General features: G+C 31.6%; 2 protein-coding genes and 1 long non-coding RNA gene across 3 annotated transcripts; 1 reads left to right on the forward strand and 2 right to left on the reverse strand.

Annotated features, from left to right (window-relative positions):
* Positions 1–504: 504 nt before the first annotated feature.
* Positions 505–17,238, reverse strand: LOC110991782 (RAB11-binding protein RELCH). The gene is made up of 17 exons (XM_045630767.1): positions 16,896–17,238; positions 16,496–16,666; positions 16,138–16,298; positions 15,576–15,800; positions 14,683–14,993; positions 13,703–13,894; positions 13,047–13,209; positions 12,167–12,332; positions 11,514–11,885; positions 10,550–10,883; positions 9,876–10,157; positions 7,800–7,918; positions 7,010–7,151; positions 6,047–6,270; positions 5,174–5,300; positions 2,696–4,697; positions 505–2,403 (listed from the first exon to the last, which is right to left on the reverse strand). Exons 1-16 carry the CDS (start codon positions 17,122–17,124, stop codon positions 4,481–4,483), a joined length of 3,435 nt encoding a protein of 1,144 aa, XP_045486723.1. The 5' UTR covers positions 17,125–17,238; the 3' UTR covers positions 505–2,403; positions 2,696–4,480.
* On the forward strand, positions 2,132–2,694 carry LOC123689631. The gene is made up of 2 exons (XR_006750562.1): positions 2,132–2,261; positions 2,447–2,694. It is a non-coding gene; the product is annotated as an uncharacterized LOC123689631 (long non-coding RNA).
* A 498-nt stretch (positions 17,239–17,736) lies between the features above and the next one.
* Positions 17,737–21,976, reverse strand: LOC110991775 (pyrimidodiazepine synthase). Its single transcript, XM_022257263.2, has 5 exons — positions 21,807–21,976; positions 21,437–21,604; positions 20,566–20,723; positions 18,972–19,217; positions 17,737–18,277 (listed from the first exon to the last, which is right to left on the reverse strand). The coding sequence occupies exons 1-5, from the start codon at positions 21,835–21,837 to the stop codon at positions 18,053–18,055; spliced, it is 828 nt and encodes a 275-aa protein (XP_022112955.1). The 5' UTR covers positions 21,838–21,976; the 3' UTR covers positions 17,737–18,052.
* Positions 21,977–23,874: the final 1,898 nt, after the last annotated feature.

Below are 23,874 nucleotides of genomic sequence, written 5' to 3' on the forward strand. Positions count from 1 at the left end.
ATAGATGAAACAATATTTGATTAGCTGGATATGAGATATTTTAAAATATGTATAGTATCTTTCTAGGAGTGAAAGTACAAAGGCGACCTGACATAAGTTTTCTTAATACTTTTGGTTGCTTAGCTAAATCTGTCTTAAGTTTGTAAGACAATATTTGACTGTCTCATTTTTATGTTTCCACGTAAGACGTTGATGAAAATTTAAGACAAAACATTGCGTTTGTTTGCCTTTGTGATTGAACAAACGCAAACGTATAATTTAGCGTGTGTACGCTACGTGTGACTAGACTGTTCACCAATTACAATAAAGCGTGCCCTATTTTAACATTCTAAAACCTTAGGGCACTCAGTATCCAAACCGTCAATAAATAATGAGGGGAATACAGAAGTAGGCGAGGACTTTTCAGACATTTCTGTCATCAGCGCGCTTTCGACGCATCTGTCATACAAGATTTTTAAGGGTTTACGCTCAATATAAATTGCGTAATGCCAATAAAAAACAAAATTTGTTCTAAAACATATATTTATTAACACAACCTAACTTTGTATCATAAATAAAATTGATGTATAGAATATATTACTAATTCAATAACATTACAACAATCAATAAAGCATTGCATGGTAAATAAGAAACGACAGATAGTGCCTGACATTAGGAACGTAATAAATACTTGCAATTATTAAAAAAGAATTACAACAAAGACATTATTTTCCTTATTATAGCTGCAAGGTTCGATAGATAGATAGTGACGTGTGTACGTAGTGACATAGACGCATATTTTTTTAATTTTATATACCAATTAATTCACAGATTTCTTTACATAGGACTGGAAGCCATTACGAACCGTTTATTAGCCTAATAAGATCTATTTAATATGAGATTCATAGTAACTAATTATATATATCATACAACATACAACACAACATTCAAACTTGACATATTCCACTTTTGCGTGTCTATTCATCCATTAACCGAGTGTCAGATGGATAGGCTTCCTGCAGGGCTATTAAATTTCTCAACCAATGATTTATATTCAATAAAATAAACCCCTGTTTCGTATTTGCTATGGGAGCCACATATGATGTGTTCAGTTAACACGTTAAGTGCTATTTACTCGGATCCGAGTGGGTTAGTAGCGGTGCCTATCTCGGATCCGAGTATTCGGCACCCGAAGTGCCTCTATGCTGACAACTCGGAAATGTTTTGATATAAATAATATACATTCATACATATTTTCAAACATTCATCTTAATCATAATTCGTCATAAAAAGTTGTGATTTCCGGCTATTACTTTGTATCCATTGTTTAAGCATTCAATGTGTTAAGAGTTAGAATAAAGATTTGATTCTGATTATTTTTTAATAGACACCGTAAAATCTCCAGTTAATATGACATGATAAAATATTTAAATATTTTGGTACAATCAAAAAATGGCCGAATAGAAAGTATTCGGACTATCGAATAATTGTTGCAAGTCTAAAAAATATAAGGAAGCACAATTTTAGCACCAGGCTAACGAAGATCAATTTCTTTCTTTCAGGCATCCTCTACACATTTTTCTTAAATTATTATTTTAGAAGTAAACATGTTACACTAAGGCTGATTTCATCATTGTGATGGCGCTTCTAAACGGGCCATGTTTTGCTGCAATTGATGGCTGCAACACATGGCCCGGCAACATTGCAAACAATGTCAGCCACACTATGCAATGTTGCAGTAATGTCCCGGCCATATAGCCAAACATGTTTTGTGTAGCCACTTATGGCCGATATGGCCCCGATGGGTTGCCGAACGATCGCTAGGCTATCGAATTCAACTGCAATATTGCACAGCCAGTTCTATTGTTGTTTCAGTCACTCTCTTTGTTATGGCATAGTGTATCCTTTTCTACGCGACATGAAGTTTGCTATGAGTGAAGTGTGCCTGTTGCTATATTCTGTGTTTTGCGATCAGCTGGATTTTGACAACTACGTAAAAATAGTTACTGGTCTAACAAGACAATTACTGATTTTATTGAAGAAATACATTTGCACCCCGAGTTGTGGGATATAAAAACCGGCTCATAAAAAGATAGAAATTCTAAAAAAGATGCATGGAATGAAATCGCTGAAAACTTACGCAAATAATGAGGAGAAAAAGAAGGAAAGTGGTAGTGCTGGCGGTAAAACAGTAAAGTGGTTTGCTTAAGATGCGATATCGTTTCTCTTTACTCAAAATACCACGAATATAGGATTACATAGTGAAAATGAAAACTTCTAACGTAAGTATCTTTAATAAAATATTTTAGTCATTATAAATGTACATATCTCTGTATTACGTATGTTATATATCGATTGATAAATTGAACTTCTTCCCTCGAAATCTTTTGCAACTTGTTTCCATTCTGTTACTCCTGACGGCATCTGAAAGGCTTAAAGATATACTAAAAATTTTATGCATTCACAGGCGACTGAAACTACATACTGACATCAGTGCTGACCCACGTGAAGTCGTAGAATCAGAAACAACCGACACTTTGGAAGCCGTCGATACTACTCCAAAACCACGTACTAAAAGGCTCAAATTATTATACGCGATGCTGGCGAAAATAAAAACGAATATGCTGCTACTAGATACCTATTATTATTAAATTTAAAAAGTACATAATAGTTACTACCTATGCGTAACATATTTAATAAACCTATGTTAACTTACCTTGATGTATTATTTTAATCCTTCTATAATAGCTGTACACACCTCTTGTATAAAAGTTGAAATCTAACACTCGGAACAGGTACATAAAACTTTTAAATGAATCTCCTGTTGCCAAAAACCGTAGAGTTATCGCAAATCTCGTGATGGCGATGAAACAGGTATTGCTGTTCTCATGTTTGTATCATTTCTTTTTATTTTTGGTCCAATTTTGTTTAAGAGAAAGTCAAAGTCGCCTTTTGAAATTCTAGCCAAGTTATTGAATAATTTATTATCAAGGCTTATTACTGCTAGACTCAAATTGTCTACAGTTTCACGCCTATTTAAATAAGGTCGAATCCTTAATCTCCTTTTTCTGTTCTTTTAAAATTAATATAAGCTGCTGCGACAAGTGTGATTTCATCAGCCATTGTTGCCGGTATGTGTGGCCCGTTTAGGAGTCTGCATCATGGGCCATACTATTGCTGACATATTGCAACACATGGCCCGGCCATAGATTGCTCGGCCATCATCTGCATTAAAACATTTTTGTGATGGCCGGACAATTAATTGCCAATAGTGCAGCCATCAATTGCAGAAAAACATGGCCCGTTTAGAAGCCCCATGATAGTATTCCCTGATAAGTCGCGTTATAAAAAAATGCCGGTAGCACTAATATATTTTCAAATAAAAAACAAATATCAACCAAAAAAACGAAGTCAAAATTCGAAAAAAAATTTTTTGAAGTAAAACATCTTTATCGGCCGTGGAAAAATAAATTGCCGTCACATTTTCGGTTACGCGTCACTTTTTTTTGTTACGCGCCATCTTTTTCTTGTCCCTACCACGGTTGATTCGAAGTGAATAATACTATACAATAACGATAATAATGATAGAAATAATTCTATTACAATTAATGAAATTCTGTAATGACCTGAGTAGTAATAAGGTAAGAAATAATTGTATTAATGTCTATGATAATAAAAGCCTTTTGTCAACTTTATTTAACTAATGTCTGTTTGTAATTTTTCGAAAAATAAAGTCATAAAAAATTTCTCTTACGTGTGTACACTCATTTTTTTTTAATAATTTTTGACACTTGTATTCCTGCATTTAGGCAATTAGTTTTTTTATTGATATATAAAATCAGCCTCTGTGCCATTTCATTAAGAAAAACAACTTTAATACGTTAAAGCCGTGTTATTTTTATTTTGACAAGGTTCCACATTAATAAACGGTTTTTTAAACTTAATTCAAGATAAAACAATCAAAACTAACTCTTATATACTTACAAACTATTAAGTATTGCATTTGTACTATAATATAATATTCCTAATTTAAGTACATCTTTAATTTGCATGCATTGGAATGTGACAAATTAAAAAAAAACAATTAATAAAAAGGAGTATTAATTAATTTCAAGTACAGTTAAAAATCTTCTTAGCTTTAAATTGTGATTAATTTTACCATATTTCATATATTTAGTTAATTAGTAAAATATAGGTATTTTTTTTCTAAGCTCTTCTTAGGTATAGGGTTTAGCTGCAAACCTAAACTAAATACTACTAGCAGCAGGCTTACCCCGTAACTTCCAACTCGAGTTCCAATTCCTTATTTTTATCAAGTGTTCGTACCATTCAGTAAATTTCCAATCGATTTAAATTTTACAGAGTAACCCCTCTTATCACGTTATGCAAATTTAGAGCTTTATACATATTCCATTTCCATCTTAAAAAAATATAATCCTATTCACTCTTACCAAACGTTGACAGATGTCAAGTTGACAGATGTCAAAAATGACATAACGCACTACGTTTTCTTTTTGAATATATTTGGTATATTGATATTAGTTTTCGACTGCTGGAACATCTGCGTCATGCGCCTGCCCACTTCCTGTGCCGTGTGCAGGTTCGATGGTGGACGAGGTGAAGGAATTGGTTCATTACTCACCACGTGAAGTAGGGCTTCTATTGCGGGCTTGAACTGCATTAACGATGATTGTGATTGGACGGTTTCTTCAAGTTTTCTATAAAAAAATATAGTTTTATTATTTTTACTTATAATAAAAAAAATTATAGTTTTATTATTTTTATTTAATAACCAATCGTTATAGGTACTTTAAAATGAGTGCAACGCAGTATAGCTTTCGAGCGTTTCCTTTTCCAAATAATTATATTATTAATGTTTCTTATTTAACTTCTCACTTCTGTTTTTGGTCAAAATGTAAGTCTATGAATTTTGTTTTTCGCTTCAAAACACAGATAAAATATGGATTTTAAAGAACGAAATGGACCGAGAGAAAGATATGGGCGCCCTAGAAAAAGGCAGATAGAAGATTTAGATGCGTTAGCAGCAAGCGAATGGAAAAAAAACCACGGATAGAGAAATATTTATTATTAAATTTTTTTAAAGTGTGACCCGAGACAGCCCTAATTTTAGAACTTCGAAGGGATAAGCCTACGATGACAGCCCTAAAAAATTTCAGGACAGAACTATACATACCGTAAAGCCGGTAACAATGCAGGATGATGCGAACAGTGGTGCACGGCGAGTTGTAACCCTGGCGTTAGTGCGGATAAACACTCGGCGGATAGCTGCCGATAGCAGAGACCGCAGAGTAGCGATACGGCTGAAATATAAAGGAGTTTCTGGGTTAGTATAGTTATTAAAATAAATAGCTACTAATATTTTTATGAAACACATTTTGATTTAAAAAAATACCAATCGAAAAATATCACTTTTTTTTTAATTTATACTACTATTATAAATAGGAAAGATTTGTATGTAAGGACCTATTGTAAAAATTATTTCACTACTTCAATGCTACATTATGACTCATTAATATAGGCTATTTTTTATATTATCTACAGGGGCCGCATCTTAGTTAAAATTGTATTCATATCTATTTAATTTAATTTATGTGAAAGAATAAAGGCATATAATTATTATTTATTATTAATATAGGCTATTTTAATAGCAAGAAAAAATACCTGGTATTTATAATGCCTATAAAATATCTTTCATCGCATGCGTTGCCAAAACTATTGATGATAGAACAAAAAAATTTTTCCCAATATTAAATAACAATATATCTAATATCTATCTATCTATCATAATATCTAAAAAAGTACTTTAAATAATAAATGTCGGGATGGGCCGCTAGTATTTAATATCTTTTAGTGTTTTATTTATTTTACATAAGATTCGCTAAAATTTAGTATGTCTAGTATATCTATAATACACTGAAAAACATTTCTACTCCTTGCTAGTAAGTAGGGGAGTAAAAAAATAATGTATAAAAAAATTTTTTTTTTCAGAAAATGCATAGGCAAAAACTTTATCTTGCAAAACAGATTGCTATATTCATTTCTATACCTTTTTCCGACACTGCATGACTTTCCACTGTAGGCAGTACTAAGAGTGTTAAAGCTTCCGCCGCCTTCGCACTTTCCCGACTTGTCAAGGGCCGAGTATTGAACAATTCTTCAAACGGAGGCCAGCAGAGGGAATGTATGGACGCACTAGACTCTGAAAGCCCACGAACGACGCAGCCCCTAGCGACACTTCCCCATGCGGTTATTGCTGCTTCGCGTACTGATCTGTAATTTTGATATTAAATACTTATTGTTTCTCCAGGAATCGAACCTGGGTGTACGTTAACTGAATCTGAAGGTTTAAGTTTACTAAGAAAGAGCCGTGCTTTAGAAAGAGATACTCGCTTTGTAGAGCGTCATCTCTGTCACACGAAACACTAACAGTCCGGTATCTAATAGAGTTAACAAGAGTGACAGAGACGGCCCTATACGAAGCCGAAGCTAGCCGAGTATCTCTTTCTAAAGCACGATGCGACTTATATCTTTATCCTTAGCGATTATCTTTATTCTTTATTAGACACAATATACAAGAAAGTTTCGATAAAATAGAGTGCACTGGCCCCCACACTAGGATTCCCTGTGTTGTGGGCAGCCAGTCTCTTCCTTTTACATCTAAACGTTATTTAAATAATTAATTTTACTTAACAAATTTATGTCTATACTATTTTTGAGTTTTTTAGTAAAAGTATGTAATGTGATTTTTGTAATGTTAGTGATAATTTTGTTTTTAATAAAGTGGTTAAAGATGAATGGGCCTCGGAAGGAGAAAAAGCGTTGAGCGAAAAAAGTGCGATTTTTAGGTTGCTTATATATAGATTTGCGTTTGGGTTGATTTGGTGTTGTTTGTTTCCAAAAAAATCTGCATATTGCTATTAAGTATAGTTGTCTCACAGTTAGAAGTTTTGTTTCATTGTATAAATGGCCGGTTGGCCTGTATAGCAAACAGGTATTGAAAGATACTTACGTGTCCTCATCATATAGCAACGCAGTGATTGTTGGCAACATCCGTGCTTCAAGGCAGGCGTCACTGACGTTACTCGTGTTAAGAAGCTCACTTAGAAGAGACGCGGTAAAAATCCGAATACTTGCGCTAGATGTCGCTGTAACTAAAAAAATATTAGATGTAATTTTATTGATATATTATTTAGCGATATAAAACTTTTAGTTCAGTTGAGAAAACTAAAATTTATAGAACGGGTGATTATATTTTTATAATTTCAGTTTGACTCAACTCTCAAAAGTATTTTTATATATTATTCAAATATAAGATAGACGTGTCTCCGTTTTTAAATGATATGAAACCAGAGACAGATGAACATCCTTTAACCACTGCATTAAATTATCGCTTTGAACGTTAGTTTTATTTAGAAATCAAATTTATAGTTCCCGAAAGAAGTTTCCATTTTTAAACTAATAAAGCCCCAAAAAAGCTAATTTTATTTTTTATTCTATACATAATTATAAAAAAGTAGTTGGTGGAAACACAGACTGGACAATTCTTCTGTCCACCACTTACTAAAACCATCGCACATTATAATGCGCGTCTCAAAAGTTAAACCCATTCAAACAGCGACGCTTCATATGTACCATAATCTTAGTGACATAGACAATCAAAGTTTTATTCACAAAACAATATATGTTGTAGGCACAGACTTGACTTAAAAATACCAACGAATAAGTACTGAAATGAGTCTGTCCCATGGCCAGTTTGGTGACGGGACATTAAAATTGAAGCGAATAAAGATTTGTCTTACATTTTTGAAGGCACTGCAAATAAAAGTCTAAAACGTCTGGCCGGTGCTTGGTCAGCCATTTTAGCGGTATTGATAGAACTTTTGCTGGAAGACTTCGTATGCTGCTGTAGGTGACCCACCTGGAATGGAAAAAATATCCATGTTCTGAAATTATATTCGTAATGGTATTGATAATGTGAATGGGATTTAAGTTTTCGAATAATTTATTAATTATTCAATTTGTGTAATCTTTCAATTTATCATCAAATTATCTTCATAGCTAATTTAAATATTATTATTCTGATTGTCATTAATATTCTTCAAGTGATTTTATTATCGATTTTTAAATTCTGACGTCATAACATTATCATAATTAATCAATGAAATAAATTTAAACTGGTCCAAACCGACCCTTCAGATTATTTCTTTATTATCTTTGTTTTATTGTTCTCTATCTTAGAAACCGAAAATCTTTATTACTTCCATAAACCTAAACGTACTTTAATTTTGTCGTGTCGTTGATCTTTCAAACCCCTAAGAGATAACCCGGTCCACACGTTAACTTTTATTTATATTTTTGTGACAATTTTTATTGTTTTTATGATACAGCATTCAAAAAACATACAACCCTTGATTGTCACCCCTATTTTTTATTTGTTAATTAGAAACTTACGACGTGAACTCTAAGGTTTATAAAGAGATGAAATCACAGAACAACCTAAAAAGTTTTAATTCCGGAAAACCGAGCAGTCTCTGGGATAGCATAGCAAATTGTTCTGTGTTGGTATGTTCTAGAAATGTAGGCTAAATAAAATCACATTAGAAGAAACGAAGTTTGCGGGGACAGCTACTTCATTTATAAAAGCTTACCGCGGCATACTGATGCATTGGTACAAAAAAAAAATTATGTAACATTCACTTACAGCCAAAATAACAAACACGCAGATTTAAACAAAAACTAAAACATAATTGATTTCAAAGAGAGAGAGATTTTTTCAAGAGAGCAACTACGAACATCTAGACCTAGCGCGACGTACAAAACCTTAGAGCTACGGTTTTTTTTAAATCCAACCAGTAATTCCTGAGTTTGTTCAACAAAATAAAAACGTGTGTGTACACGCATTAGAAGTTATACTTCTTTGGCGTAACCTGATAGAAAAGTTTTTCCAAAAAAATTATTCTACTTTTGTAGAAAAAAACAACAGAAAGAAGGTATTTAATACATTGAAAGTTTTATTATAACGCATTAACGCATGGCGTTGTGCGCGCGCTTCGTAAAAATTTACTCTCATCATTTTTCTTTCACGCGCCAAAAAATGTAAAACTTGAACAATCTTCATAATATAAAATGTAGATAATATTTTTTACTATTTACAATATGCTTCATGATAAGGACTATTCATGACTCATTACTTTTATAATCTTTGATCTAAATTATTAAATTTAATCACAAATTGTAGATATAGAAATTTGATTAATGACTTATAAGTTCTTGAATAGATAATAAATGATTATTATCATAAAAATATAAGTTATTTTTTTACGCTTTGGACGACGCATGACAATGTCATTATCCGAACGTCGTTTTCATGATGACAGGAGAATTTCAATTTATCATTTGTGCAACGAAATTGCTTTATCGATTTTATTGTAATACGTTATTCCTATAATAATACATAGTCGTAAAATTAAATTTTTATGATATTTTTACTATTCCTCTCAAGCGCAAGCCCCATGCAAATGGCGTTAACATACCATGTCTTAAATTTGTATATGAACTGCACCTCAGATCAGCGCAAATAAAAAACTTTGTATACTACAGGATCTAATGAATACGATATTAACTACGGTTTTTGAAAAAACTCTATGAAAATTAAGAATTAACAAATACTTAAAAATGTAAAGTCATAATTGCTATTCTTGTTATCTAACTATCTATCTAACATAACATTATATTAATGGTAGGAGAAATAGATAATTATAATTCTACAAAATCAAAATACATTTTTTCACACTTTACTACAAGATTTGATACTTGTCTATTGTTTATATGAAAACTATATAACATTAAACCCATGATCTATAAATAATACTTACTTTTGCAAGAATTCCTCTTGTTGCGAACTCTCTGTCGTAGGTAAAATTGTAACTAAATATATTCCCACAACGATACAGCTGTCAACATTTATTGTATGTAATTTCTCCAATTTATTTTCCAATTCATTAAGTGTATTAAAAAATATCGGCTTTAATATTTCACTTGTGAAGCGAACGCCGAAATTGTACACGTAACTACTAAATAAACTTATTAAATCTTCATAAACTGCCGCATGATTTAGTATTTTGTTTGATGTCATAATTTCTAGTATTTGCTTCACTCTGAAAAGAAAGATCAAATATTAGAATTCTTATTGGTTCATCCCACAAGACATAACATAATACATAGTAGAATATAACATAGTAATTTAAGTATAAAATTCTTTTAAAGACTTATAAACCTGTAAACTAGGATATACTAGGAATAAAAACTCAATTACTAAAACGTATAATTGGCGGCAAAAGCAGAGCAGACGCGTTCACAGATAAGCATATTAATGCCATAGAGTATAGATTGACACTGCTTGCCACCAGCAAATATAAATACTCGTCGGTGATTCAAGCTTCGAATAATTAACCAATATAGTAACTATCGTTAGTTTGTCATATAAAACCTATGTAGTTTGTGTATTTAATTTTGACATTAGTTCAAATATTAAAATAAAAATACTTACGCATTCACAAACCACTCCAACTCGGTCCATCTAACATCCGAATTCTCTTTTAAGAGAGAGTTCACAGCCACCAACAATGTCTTTGCATCTCTTTCACTCGCATAACACTGTACATCCATAAAGCTATCCTCGCACAATAATACTTCTTGCAAATTATCACAGTCCATTTTTATTATATCTTTAACTATTTGTACGTTAATAACATATACTAATTTCGCCAACACTAGGGATCTTAGTATGTTTAAGTATAGAAGGACATCTTTCCATTCACCATCATTTGTAGATTTCACTAAATTTGAAATTGTACGGGAATATAGGGACGAAGTGAATTTTCCTAAAATACATTTTTTAAGTCAATATCAACAAAAATTGGGGTATAATGTTCTTCAATGGTAAGTAATAATCATTGATTATATAGACTTGAATTTGAATCTTACATAAGTATCTTCTTAATACAGACACAATATAACAATGGATTAAAAAAAATTATCTGTTTCGGGATCATCTTTAAAAGGCGTGAACATCTTCTTCTGCCTTCAAAGTCAAAATTTATTTATTCATATAGGTAACATATTGTACACTTATGATATTATATATATATGTCGGAGGACGTTCGTTCGAATCTTCAATTAATGCATTTGTTTATATGTGTGCGGAGAACACGCTTGTTGGGTTGAACGTTGGTGCCCCAACTTAATCTAGTCCTCAGTTGTCTGTATCTGTTTCTGTTTTTCTTAATATGCAAAGAACTCTGAGGCTCATTCCAACGAGTCTAAGGCTTTAACAGACGACTGTTAAAGCAGACAAAAAATAAATTGTTCCACCACCGAGAATCAAACCTACGACTAGGTTGGGTCACATACATACAACACCTCATTTAATCGAATATTTATAAAGTTACAGGCAAAGAATCATCCGAAAAATCTAATGACACCAAAGCGTCAATAGTATGAAAATAAATTACCAGCTATAAGCGAAGTCCTGGCCAATACCGGAACATAGACCCTCACTGTATCCTTAACAATTAAATCCACCGGATCCCTTAGAAAAGTGAACAAAATATTCTCCATCTGCCCATACTTATGCTCTGCTATAGGGCAGATCAAGCAAGCTGATTTTAAGCCCAAAGATCGTATTTCGATTTCAGTCGATTCGCACATAAGTCCAACTAAACTCAGGAGTAGAGAGGTGCAGAGTTCTATAGGGACATATGGGGCAATGGCCAAGCATATTTGACTTGCCAAAACTCGACGTTCAGTTGATCTAGAGGCTAAAAGTTCAGCTATTGACGATAGTACTTCGCCGCTCCCACCCCATTTTACTATGAGGCAGGTAGCTGAAATTTAATTATTTAGAATCTTTTACAATGAATTCTTATGTCTTTTATTAACATAACTTATACACATTTCTAGATAGTTAAAGCTTCAATCCGTTAAAAAAATATTTTCTTAAAATGAAACCATATTGTACAATTAAAGTCGAGTCGTCACAAAATGGAAAATAAATTTTCTTAAAAAATATTTATATAATTTCGACTCGGCATGTTATTTTAAAACTGTTTGCCTTACAAATTGTCTGTGTATTTTTTTTGCTAAAATCAGTTAGTAGTATACATACCTTCACATATAATCTTTGCATCCGGCGGGTCGGGTTTTTTAAATAGCGTAAGAAGAGTATGTAACAATTTCGCCCTTCGCGTATCTGCGGGTGGCAGAAGAATAATCGCGGCAGATAATAATGCAGCGGACTCACTCCGACGGCCTATTAATATGTGCGGTAGGATCTAAAAGATCGACAATTACAAGTGAACCAATGATAAGTTGTCACAGTAAAACTTTTCTTAGATACCCACAAACTTCTTGAACTTTTAACAAGGGAGTGGAGAAAAGTTTGAGCATCGTATCGCAGCGCGGGACACAAACGTCAACTGATTTACCAATCACGCGATCGACACGTCACTCTCCTTACCACTCCATACCTAAAAATCGCTACAATGCAAGACATTTGTTCAAGATGTTTGCCAGTACCTATATTTTGAGTAAACTATTGTAAAAAATCGGTTTTAAAATTATATTCTACAGCATTCATAAGCCAGAATACACGATCAGGAACCCTCTCCCATATACCACAGATAGTCGGTTAAATAGGCATCTCTTAGATAGGCGTGCCTTTAATGGACCACATCTCACTTAACATCAGGTAGGACTGTGGCCAAACGTCGGTCCAGTACTAAATAAAAATCTAGGTTCGATTTCCGGGTTTAAAAACATTTCCGTAAGATAAGTGACGATGAAATGTTATAGGAATACAAAAATATAATTAATATAGAATATCATAACAAAGGTGTGGTTTTGTTATTCTTAAATTACATACATCTATCTGGACCAGAAAAAAACAATTATTTTTTTCAATAGTATACCCCAAAAGCTCAAAGATCACTCAAAGGATGAGAAAATCCACAGAGGCGTTAATGCCACAATATGAATAAAATATTTACCCTTGGTAATGTATCAGCAACGAGTTGCAACAGCGCTGGCAACACCACAGGTTTCTCATTGTTCACTAAATCTGTCAGAAGATCGTTCGAGAGTGGTTCATTGACTTCAAGGGATTCATTGCACCAGTTTAATAACGACTCCTTTAAGCTATTTGGAATCGCGCTGTGAACGTAAGAAATTATAAGCTGACAAAATTAAATTAAATATTAAATACAGACGTTTAATTTTTTTGTCTCTATGGTAAAGTTTAGAAATTGTGCTTAATCCCTCCGACTCCGGATTGTAAAAAAATAAAATATGTTTACTATACATAAGATACAGGTATAACTTATTCCACGTCATTCAATTTGAAACTGTAGGCATCCCTACTCATCGACAAAGAAGACAGAGGGCTACACCCTCAGAAAAACCTACGCCGTCAGAAAAAACTCTTGGTACTCTTTAAAAAAGGCAAATCATCAAACAAGACTTATTTAAAAACAAATATCGCAAATTATTTAGATAATCAGATAATTTCAGATAATCGTTATCTTAAACGTATGTTGTATGCAATTCTACTCGTAAATACCGCGTCTTAAACTTGTGTAAAGAGCGCATCATCCGTCTTTATTTTATTGCCTAGCAACAGATTTTTACTGCCTAGCAACGCTCTCACCTGTCAATCCACATTTCCTTTGAGCTATCCAGAGCATTATATTCATAATGCAGCCGCGTCCACTCTGCATCATTCATACTGAGCGTATCATCCAATGTGTTCACGCTGCCTCTACGGGTTGGAGTGGGTCTCCCGCTGTTATCGACCAATGCTGGCTCGAAAGAACTTGTATTAGAACCTTCTTTCTTAATCCTATAAAAAAAAACAGAAGCATCCTTTCAAAGTCATAGACTTAAGCACAGATAGTTAATTAAACTGTCTGCGATTAAATGAACTCGCGTTACATAAAGTATTTCTGACGTATTAGGTTTAGATTTAGAAATTGTGCCTAATTTCTCAAAAAATATAAAAATGCATGAGAACAAAACTTTAGTTTTTTAACATTGCATTGTAGTCGTTCTTACAATAATCACATTTAAAAAAATAGTACATGCAATAAACTTAAAAACAAAAGCAACCAAAGAAATATGAACCAAAAGTAATTATAAAAAAAATACTTTTAAATTCATAAAAGTAACTTTGTCTAACATAATTATTTAGCTTCGATTTGATTGAATTGATAGAAGTAATATTTTTTTATTTGTGGGTAGTTTATTAAATGCCTGTGCGCCTTCGTAGGTAAACATTTTTTTTCCGTAGTCCGTACACATCTTATGTAAAGCAAGATAACTGGTTCGACGTCTACATCTATGAGTCACAAGTTATACTAGTGTGGAGAGAAGTTATTTTTTTTATGACAAGAATACATGTATTATTATTAAAATGTTTCTTAAATTCATTATGTCTGTGTCTCGATATATATTTATGGAAGGTGCAAGATAATTATACTGGAACAGTATTAACATATTTCAATATTGTTAATATTATATATTTAAATTAATATTCAATAAAAATTGTAAAAAAAATTCTGTTTCGTTTTTTTAACGTTTTCTGTTTTTCTGTTTGTTTTAACGTTTAGAGGGGGAAAAAAATCTACTTACGATGAACAATGTTTTTCATTTTCGATCATTTCAAACTGATCAGGCGTAGCACTATGCGTCGAATTACTGCTGCCATAATGGTTCTCCGATGCCATACAAGTAATGGGTCTCTGATCTTCAGGTTCTCTTATCAAATTTAGCTTTTCACTTGGAATTTGAAGTTCTATACTTTGTTTCTCCGACATTGGACTTGTTAACGAATTAAGACTCACAACAGCAGCGTCATACAATTTTTGAAAATTTAATTTTTCAGTTTCTAATGCGATTATTTTTTGCTTCAAAAGATTTATTTCTTCAGCTTGTATGAGTAACTAAAAAACAAAGTTTCTAATAAATATAAAGAGTCAGACTCAAATATGACTTGTAATTTTATTTAGCTATTTATCATTTACACTTGAATAAATACAGTACTTCATTGAGGCATTGATTATTTATTAGGCTTTACTTTCAAAAAATTTCTATTATTTTTCTATTAATTTTGCCGCAATGTAAGATAAGGAAAACCGCGTCGTAATTGATTGCCAATCACCTTAGCCGATTTAAATTTTATTGTATTCCGCAAACCAAAAATAAATTAATTATAATATTTTAATTGCACTTTATTATTATGAAACATTTTTGAGGCTATCAAAACAGATGTATTTTTCTGATGTCTGGGTTGATTCCTATTAATAAATAAACTAGTATACTTTAATAGTATATTACATGTAACATTTTAAACACAGCTTTTTACATTAAGGTACAGTATGTAATTTTTTTATTTTTATTAAATTAAATGTTTAGATCTGTGACATTGTACTAAAAATTAAAAAATTATAATCAATTCTTACAATGAATACATATTCATAATACTAATTATTATTATAATAATAATAAAATGAGATGAAAGTTACCTCATGATTCAAATCAGTTTCGTGTTCAAAAGAGGTCTGACAACTAACACAAATATTATCATCGCCTTCTGTCTGACACTCAGCATCAGAAAAATAATCACTGTCATACTGTGTGGCAGCATCACACTTAGGTGGATTCAATATAGTATTACTGCCCCTAAATAAAGGTATTAAACCAGGTGGCCTGGGCATGTTTAGACCAACATCATCCCAATCTTCAAATTCCTAAAAGCAACAAAATTGCAAATGCTTTTGCAAAAAAAGTGAATATACATTTTCCAATGTCTTAATATATAATTATAAATAACAGCTACAGTTAAAGCCAGATAAGGCCACCTCGGTAAAGTAATTCCTAGGATATTAAAAAACGGTGGTGCCCTAACACTTTAGGTCTTGGCTACAAATTTATGTGTTAGTTTTGTGATGAATTGGTTTTTTCTAATAGTTGATCTGCTTTCTGTCTCTGACACACACATAACAGTTTCCTCACAACTTTTTGCTTCACTAATAAGCATGAGTATAGAGTGTTGTCACTAAATTAATATAATTATTTCTTAATTACCTGATCAGGATTTTCGTCTGAAAATGTTATACTTGTCAATTTGTAATCTTGAAGTAACAAGTATTCATTTATCAAAAAATTAAGAGCCCTTCTTTCATGTGGCTTAAGTGATTTTTGATTAAAGTTATCTTTTACACTTTTATCTAAAGTTGACTCCCCATCTAAAATAATTATTATGAGAAATATTTTACCTTTACAAACTATTGTTATAATCCAAACAACTAATTTGCCTTATAATTAAAAAATACTATGGATAAAGACAATATCTAATCAATAGAAAAATTCACAATTAGAACAGAATTTAGTTATTTTGTAAAATAGAAAATCATAACTGACAAGAATATTCACATGTACTAACCAGCAAACTGAGTAAGGTTTGCTCTCAGGGAGTTGATGGTTTCTTTTGCTTTCCGTAACTCAAACTCTAGAACAGCTATATCACCACCACTTCCTGCTCTATCACCCCCTCCATCCTCTGAATATCTTGCTGTATCCAGGGAATCTAGTGTTGCTATGCTAGGTGTACGATCTAAGAATAAAAAAGAACGTAATTGTTATCATCCATTACATTACATTACTATCCTTTATTTTCCACTGAAATATATGCCTATTCAGAGAAGTTTTAAATGAGATCCAAGTTTTATACTAACCAATATATGAGAATGATACTAAAGAGAAAGGGCAGAGTAGACTACTTTTACTGTAAGTTATTTTGTAATCAACTGTCAAGTCTCAAGTATTTGGTAAAATATACATACGCATGGAAATCATTTCTGATGCTCTTGAAACATGTTGTTCAAAATTTCCAGGGTTCGAAAAAAATTCTCGTAACTGCGGAAGTTCTTTCCCACTTTCAACCAACTCCGTATGAAGTTCTAACGCCGTCAAGAAGAAGTGATCTTTTAACAATTTAGTTGCTATATCCTCGTAAGCCAGATGAGGAGCAGCAGAAAATGAATTATCTTCCAAATCCTTATACGGATTCATAGTGATTAGTTATCAGCTTTATTTTGTTCATTAAAAACTTCGAATTATGATATTTAATAAGTCAAAACATTTCTTCGGTTTGCTTTAGTAAACGAAAGTTATACCACTGCTGATTTCTTACCAGCTAACATGAACTTTACCAAATCATTTGCTTTATTTATTTATAATTGAACAGGCTTCAGAGGATTATTTCGTAACATAAAGACACACAATGCCATATTTTTATTTCAATAAAAAACATTTAATATATTTATTTCCATTAACTTTTATTTTGACTTATGACAGCGGATTATAAAGACACTAGACGGTGAACTTTTATCCAGTAGCCGTTGACAGTTGTTATTTTGAGATTTGACGTTAAACCAAAGTTTAGGTAGTTTGACAAAGCACAAAGTATAAATATACAGAATAAAGTTATACAGATTATTTTTATAACACAATAAATATACATATAATATATTATATTATATGTATATTTATTCTAAATAAACATGGTTTGGTTTGCAGCCAAATTAATTTTATATATTAATAAAGTTAATTAAATATTATGAAAATGTGTAATAAAACAATGAATGCAATATAACGGCACATATTATTATAAAAAAGACATAATAATGTTGTTAAAGCATATGTTTAATCCAACACCGTACATTATTAATGTTTTAAAAACTAATCCAATCCATATTCTACGAGTATTTAATGCCCTACACCCAATGAATCTTTAAAGAAACACAAATGATGTGAGTTACGTTATTAACAAATATAGGCTTTTTCTCTTTCTGTAAGAGTAATTGCAATTAGATACTAACGTGAAAAATAATTAAACTGCATTCTCATAGCGTATTTCTAAAATATAATGTGTTACCGCGTATTTCTAAGTGAAAGATGTCACAAGCAATTGCTAGTACCACCATAAATTCCAAACGGCCTACATAGATGGTTTTTTAGTATTTAATTCAATAGATTCCTGATATGTATCTATCTTTTTAGGCTTTATAATTTTATTATTTTTCATAATAAATGAAGTAGGAGAGTCGACGCTGTAGTCTGGCTTTCCTTTGACACGAGATTCGATATACTTGGCATGGTTTTCGGGCTCTAAACTGTAGGACTGAATCGCAGGGTCTTTCTTCATAGCATGCATATATTTTATCTGTAAAATAATATGACGAAAAATATCTTAACACCATACAAATGCTTTTTAATAACAGGTAAATCAGTTAAATTGTAAATCTTTTTTCACCACATATCAAATACATTTCTTTTTTTTAAATCTGCTTTTAAGATATTATATGTAGAAGAGTAATTTAGTTAACATGAATTAGGGGTAATTAAATAAATATAAGATGTAATCATCTATCGCATACAACAACGTATAATTACGAAATCTTATCTATGATTTCTGAAATATCATGTAATAAAATAAATGCGAAGAGCTGGAATTTTACAATTATCTACATTTATTTGATAATATAAGGTGTGTGTAACGCTAACTTGTATATTATGTTTATTAAATTCACTATGACTTGACAAAAGCAGCTTAATAGATTATTTATAATCTGTAATATCTATTAAAAACTGTATTTGTGGTTAATGCAATAAATGCGAGAGCATGAAGGTAACATATTATTGCGTCGATTTGTATTTATCACTGAAGTAGGCATTAACCTTCTGTATTTTTTTTAAATTTATATAATTTAGCTTGTTTATTGGACAGGCTTACGTTATCTGTAATACGCAAAAAACTTTCAACAAAACAATGTGTTATTAAATTGAATTAACTGAGTCGAAAACACTACAGATTATATATATTAATATATGAATAAATATTCAGCAAAAAAACTTACCAATATGTCATATTTATCTTTTGTAATAGCGAATTCATGTCTTCCTACTAGATCAAGAGCTATATAACGCTCCAAGAATGGCCAGACGATATAATCAATGTACCCAGGTTTATCTCCAGCCAAATATGTTGTACCTCTGCCTTTGATATCTTTCTGCAGTATTTCTAGACTTCGATGATAGCTTTGCACTGTTTCTGGCTTTATTGCCTGAGCATTGAATGCTGCTATATAATATGCAGCTTGAGCCTTAAAGTAGAAAAAATCGTATTTGAAAGACTGGTATTGACCGATTTCGTAGTTATGTTTGTAAAGTGTACTAAGGTGTATGACCCCTGTATATAAAATTCCAATAGATTTTTTACGTACATTCCTCAGCTAAGCCGCGTTTCTGAATCGAACGATAAATTACTATACATAGTTACTACACATAATTCAACTAGATAGGTAACTAGATAGAATATCATGACTTTATATATAAGCGTATGGTTAGACAAATTTTTCATTTAAATTATGTCTCTGACTCACGTTTTAAGAAAAACTGTCGGACATATGCAGAATATTTGCGTGGAAGTTCGTGTCCAGAAATGGGTGTTTTTCTGGGGGGGGGGGGGGGGACTCGTGCAAGAGCACGAAAAAGTACTTGTGCTATAAGATGATAGAATTTAATATTAATAATATTATTTACGAATTACTGACCAAAACAGCCATAGAGGCAATAGAGTATGATAGCAAAAAGGGGAAGAAAAAAGAATGAAATATCATCTTACAAGTTCGCCAAACAGTGCCACACACAATTACAAAATAAAAATCACATGCACATCATGCAATATGTTTATTATGAAGAATGCAAACAACGATAATGTACCTTTGATAGAACTAATTCATTTTTTTATTGCGGTATATCTCAACTGCGGCTTTACGATAAACATATAATATAAATTAATTATTCATTCTATGAATAAACATCTTATAAATAATTCTTGGTTAGTACTTTCATATAGGTACAACAGTATGTATATACCTACAGAAAATTCAGCACAGGTAACACATGATATATAATGTTTTGAAACGATATAAACTGAAAAACGGAATAGCTGGAAAATGTGTGACCCGGAAATTGCTGACTTTCAATTAAGGTTAGGTTAAGAATAACTTTATTTCTCATAAGAATTGCATACATAATTCACTTACTGAGAAACAATATATAAACTTAGATTGATAATTAGAGCGCACAGATGTAGGAATATAAAATTACAAAACAAAACAGCAACAAAAATGTGGGAAAACATAGATGTTCCGATGGAATTTTTTACTAGATGTGGCATCGATGGCATAGTCTGATACTAATTAATATTTAAAATTTAGAGGTGTTTACCTAATCAACATTGGGTGCGTTATTTTATTAGACATATATATGTATATATACACACACACACGCATATACATATACTCATACATATATATCTTTTATCGGCAGACATGAGAAGTAATTACAAATTTAAGTAAAAATCCCACGCTGACCGAAAATCCATTATCTGTATAAATCATGTACAAAACAACAAATAACTAATAAGTAAATTAAAAATATACTTACAATAGACAACAACTCCACAACAACTTTATCTTGTGCTCTTTTGAGGGCTCCTACGGCCTGAAGGGCTGGGTATGGATACCTCTCATCTATATAGGATGTAATTATTGAACTTTCAAATATGGCTTTGCCTTCTTCAAACTCCAGAATTGGTACAGAGCCTATAAACAAATATTTAGGATGATTACGGAACTCAATCGTGGTGGTTTTTCAATGTTATATGTGTTTATTGGAGTGAAATTTCTTTAGGAGCATGAAGGTAAAACTTTTACGGAGAAAAAGTCACGAAGATGTGCAGCGTTTTGTCGAAGAAAAGGGAGGGAGCTGTTAAGAGTCAGAGAGAAAGGGAGATTGAGAAAAATACACTCTTTTATTCGTTTACTTTCGTTAACTAATAAACGAATACTATTAGATTGTTATATGGCAGTTTAATCGCTTAACGTCTTGTACAGTAAATGCGGATTTTTTAAAATTTATATTATCATTAGCACGTATACAGTGTATACAAATCTTTGAGTATTAAGTGATTAGTACTGCCGCCCAAACACTCGCACTGCTAGAAGGCTCGCAAGCGCGCTGCCAGCCTTTTAAGAATTGGTAAGCTCTATCAAAAAAAGGAAAACGTACCCTATTATACTATACTAAAAATATGCACTATATGTACTAAAAATTACAAGTTTAAATTATGAATCTTTAAAATTCTAGAACAAAAAAAAACTTCGTATCAATGTTACCATTTTTTCTGTTGCATTTAAAAATATCGATTCAATATTTTATTGACGACTTAATGATTTTTTTAAACATTAAGTAAATGGCCATTTACTGCAGCGTACTTAATCTTTTAATGATTTAGAAGCCCTAAAATATATTTTACCTTTAGGATTAAACGTAAAAAGCCATTCCGGTTTGTTGCTTATATCTATAAAAACTAAATCGTATTCCACTTTTTTTGCATTCAACATCAGAACGCATCGTTCGGCATAAGGACAGAACCTCATGGAAAAAAGCCGTGGTTTTCCACTAAATGGCGGTAGGGGATCGCCTGAAAAGAGATATTTACAACTTTTTAGTATATAATACATGTACATATACATATATAATACATAAGACTTATTTAAATAATTTCATGATATTTTATATTTATATAATTTAGTTTATTTTTAGTATGTAAGTGAATAAATAAATAAATAAAAAATGATTTAGCCATTGCGGAATCCATAAAAAAATATTTAAAAAAGTGTTACCTTTTTGCAAATGTCTTCCGTCGTATTCCATATTTGAAAAAAGCAAAATTTGATTGCAACACTTAAAAAAATAATTATTTGGCTATTATTAATATGAAATTCGCTATTAATAAGATCAGACAAGGCGTTGAACAATCAAACAATGTTTCTAAATAACAATTTTAATTGTAATGTCTTTATATTATCTATATACAAAATAAGCTTAATCCCTACTTTTACGCATTTAGTGTATATCTGGTATGATATTATCAAATATGATATAAAGATAAAGGTGATATTAATATTGGACTTTTCCGATTCGATAGATTTGAGTACATACAAAAATTATGCGCTCAGTACTTATCTTATTCAATATTTATGTAAATTATGGCCGGCGTAATAGTTACATCTTTTGTGGCAATAAAAACACAAAACAACGAAAAATTAATTAATTAAAGAGCAAATAAAAAACATAGGTTCGGATACAATCAAATTATATGTTAGACTATTAGTCCTAGCTCCTAGCCCGGGTTCATGTTTTTAAATAATATATTGTTTAAATACATATTACATGATACTACATTTTAAACAAACCATCTCTATATCACTTTAAAGAACCTTACGATTTTTGAATCCTGGATGTATATATTTTTAATTAGCAAGACAACGACGTTAACACGTTGTCGATTTTGTGGTAAAGATACGAATGTCGTATCCATATCTTTACTACAAAATCGACAACTACCTGACCAACGCTGACCACGCGTCGTACTCGTGAACGAGTGCTATTTGTGATGACTAGTCGATTTGAATTACATATTAATTTCAACAGTAATTTACTTATAACTTTGCCTATTTTCCTCACTATGATGTAAAGGAACTTGTGTTCCTATTACGTTGTCTTCATAGATTCATTCTCACTCAATTCATTCATTGATAGAAACATAGCGTTTTTTTATGTTTTATTACATGTGTATGGAGAAAGGTGTTTGCAGCTCTTTACATCTTGTACAACAAATAAATTTAGTTAGAAAAGTTTTTGATAGTTTGTTGTATGTCACATTAAAACCTTTAAACTATCGAAAATCATATAGATATTTTTTTTAATACAAGAACCGATCCTCGAAATAAAAAGTCCGTTGCAAAAATCGGGATCCTAACGAAATTTTCGGTCTAAAGTCGATTTCAGTTAATTAAATGAAATTTAATTGTCTGACATTGTCTACTTATAGTCGTGTGAATTAATATCGTAAAACAAATTCTTTCAAAACAATAAGTGGTCGGCAATAAAGCTAAGATATTTACCTTTTTAAATTAAATAGCTATACAAAAAGCATATAATTTAAATCCCTTAAAGCCTTATTGCAAAATGAATGTCCATGAGCGCGGCATCACCTTTGTTTACAAAATTTTAAATAATTTGGTAGATTTACCAAATGTTTTAAGTCAAGCGGATTTCCTCTCATAAAGGGAAAAACAAACACCTCATCAGTCCCTGTTTACGTTCGGGCAGTGAGGGCCAACGTCGGTTGTTATTCTACTCTAAACAGATATCTATCTGCAGTAAGGATGCTTTGAGTACATGCGAAGCCAATCACTTTATGACAGTCTCCAGGTCTTTAGGCGTAAGATGCATCGTTGATCCATCACTTTGAATTGCATATTTGTATTTCTTAGGGTCTGTTTCACAATGTCCGGATAAGTTCCAAATAAGCTATTTATTACTTATTGGTAGGATAAACACTATTGTTGCGTTTCACGACTGTCAGGTAGCGCGAAATTACTTTGGAACTTTTATCTTCCGAATAATTTATGTGTTGCACAGCTATTTGGTGCATTGTGAAACAGACCCTTAATCTAGTTTATTGTTGTTTTTGTACGTATTCTTTTCTCTTTAAATGTTGTGCACACTTGTCATTGATGCACATGCAGGTAGTGTTTATGAATGTCATAAGTTCCTTGCTTAGTTTTAGTTTCCCTGATTTATTTAAAATAATAATCAGAGAGGCTTTTTAAAATTAATAATAATCCCTGATTTATTCATTTCCCTACCCTTTTAAAAAATAAAAATAAAGCTCTTTTGTTATTG

Source organism: Pieris rapae, chromosome 13 (assembly GCF_905147795.1).
Source record: "Pieris rapae chromosome 13, ilPieRapa1.1, whole genome shotgun sequence".
In the NCBI taxonomy this organism is placed as follows: domain Eukaryota; kingdom Metazoa; phylum Arthropoda; class Insecta; order Lepidoptera; family Pieridae; genus Pieris; species Pieris rapae.

Coding starts and splice junctions, on each gene's coding strand:
- LOC110991782 (XM_045630767.1), bottom strand. CDS start 17,124: ATGAATCCGTATAAGGATTTGGAAGATAATTCATTTTCTGCTGCTCCT. Junction 14,994..15,575: donor AAACTGATTTGAATCATGAG/GTAACTTTCATC, acceptor TTTGTTTTTTAG/TTACTCATACAAGCTGAAGA. Junction 10,158..10,549: donor TTGGAGTGGTTTGTGAATGC/GTAAGTATTTTT, acceptor CTTTCTTTTCAG/AGTGAAGCAAATACTAGAAA.
- LOC110991775 (XM_022257263.2), bottom strand. CDS start 21,837: ATGGAATACGACGGAAGACATTTGCAAAAAG. Junction 20,724..21,436: donor TTTTACGTTTAATCCTAAAG/GTAAAATATATT, acceptor ATTTGTTTATAG/GCTCTGTACCAATTCTGGAG. Junction 19,218..20,565: donor TTGTGGAGTTGTTGTCTATT/GTAAGTATATTT, acceptor TTCTACTTTAAG/GCTCAAGCTGCATATTATAT.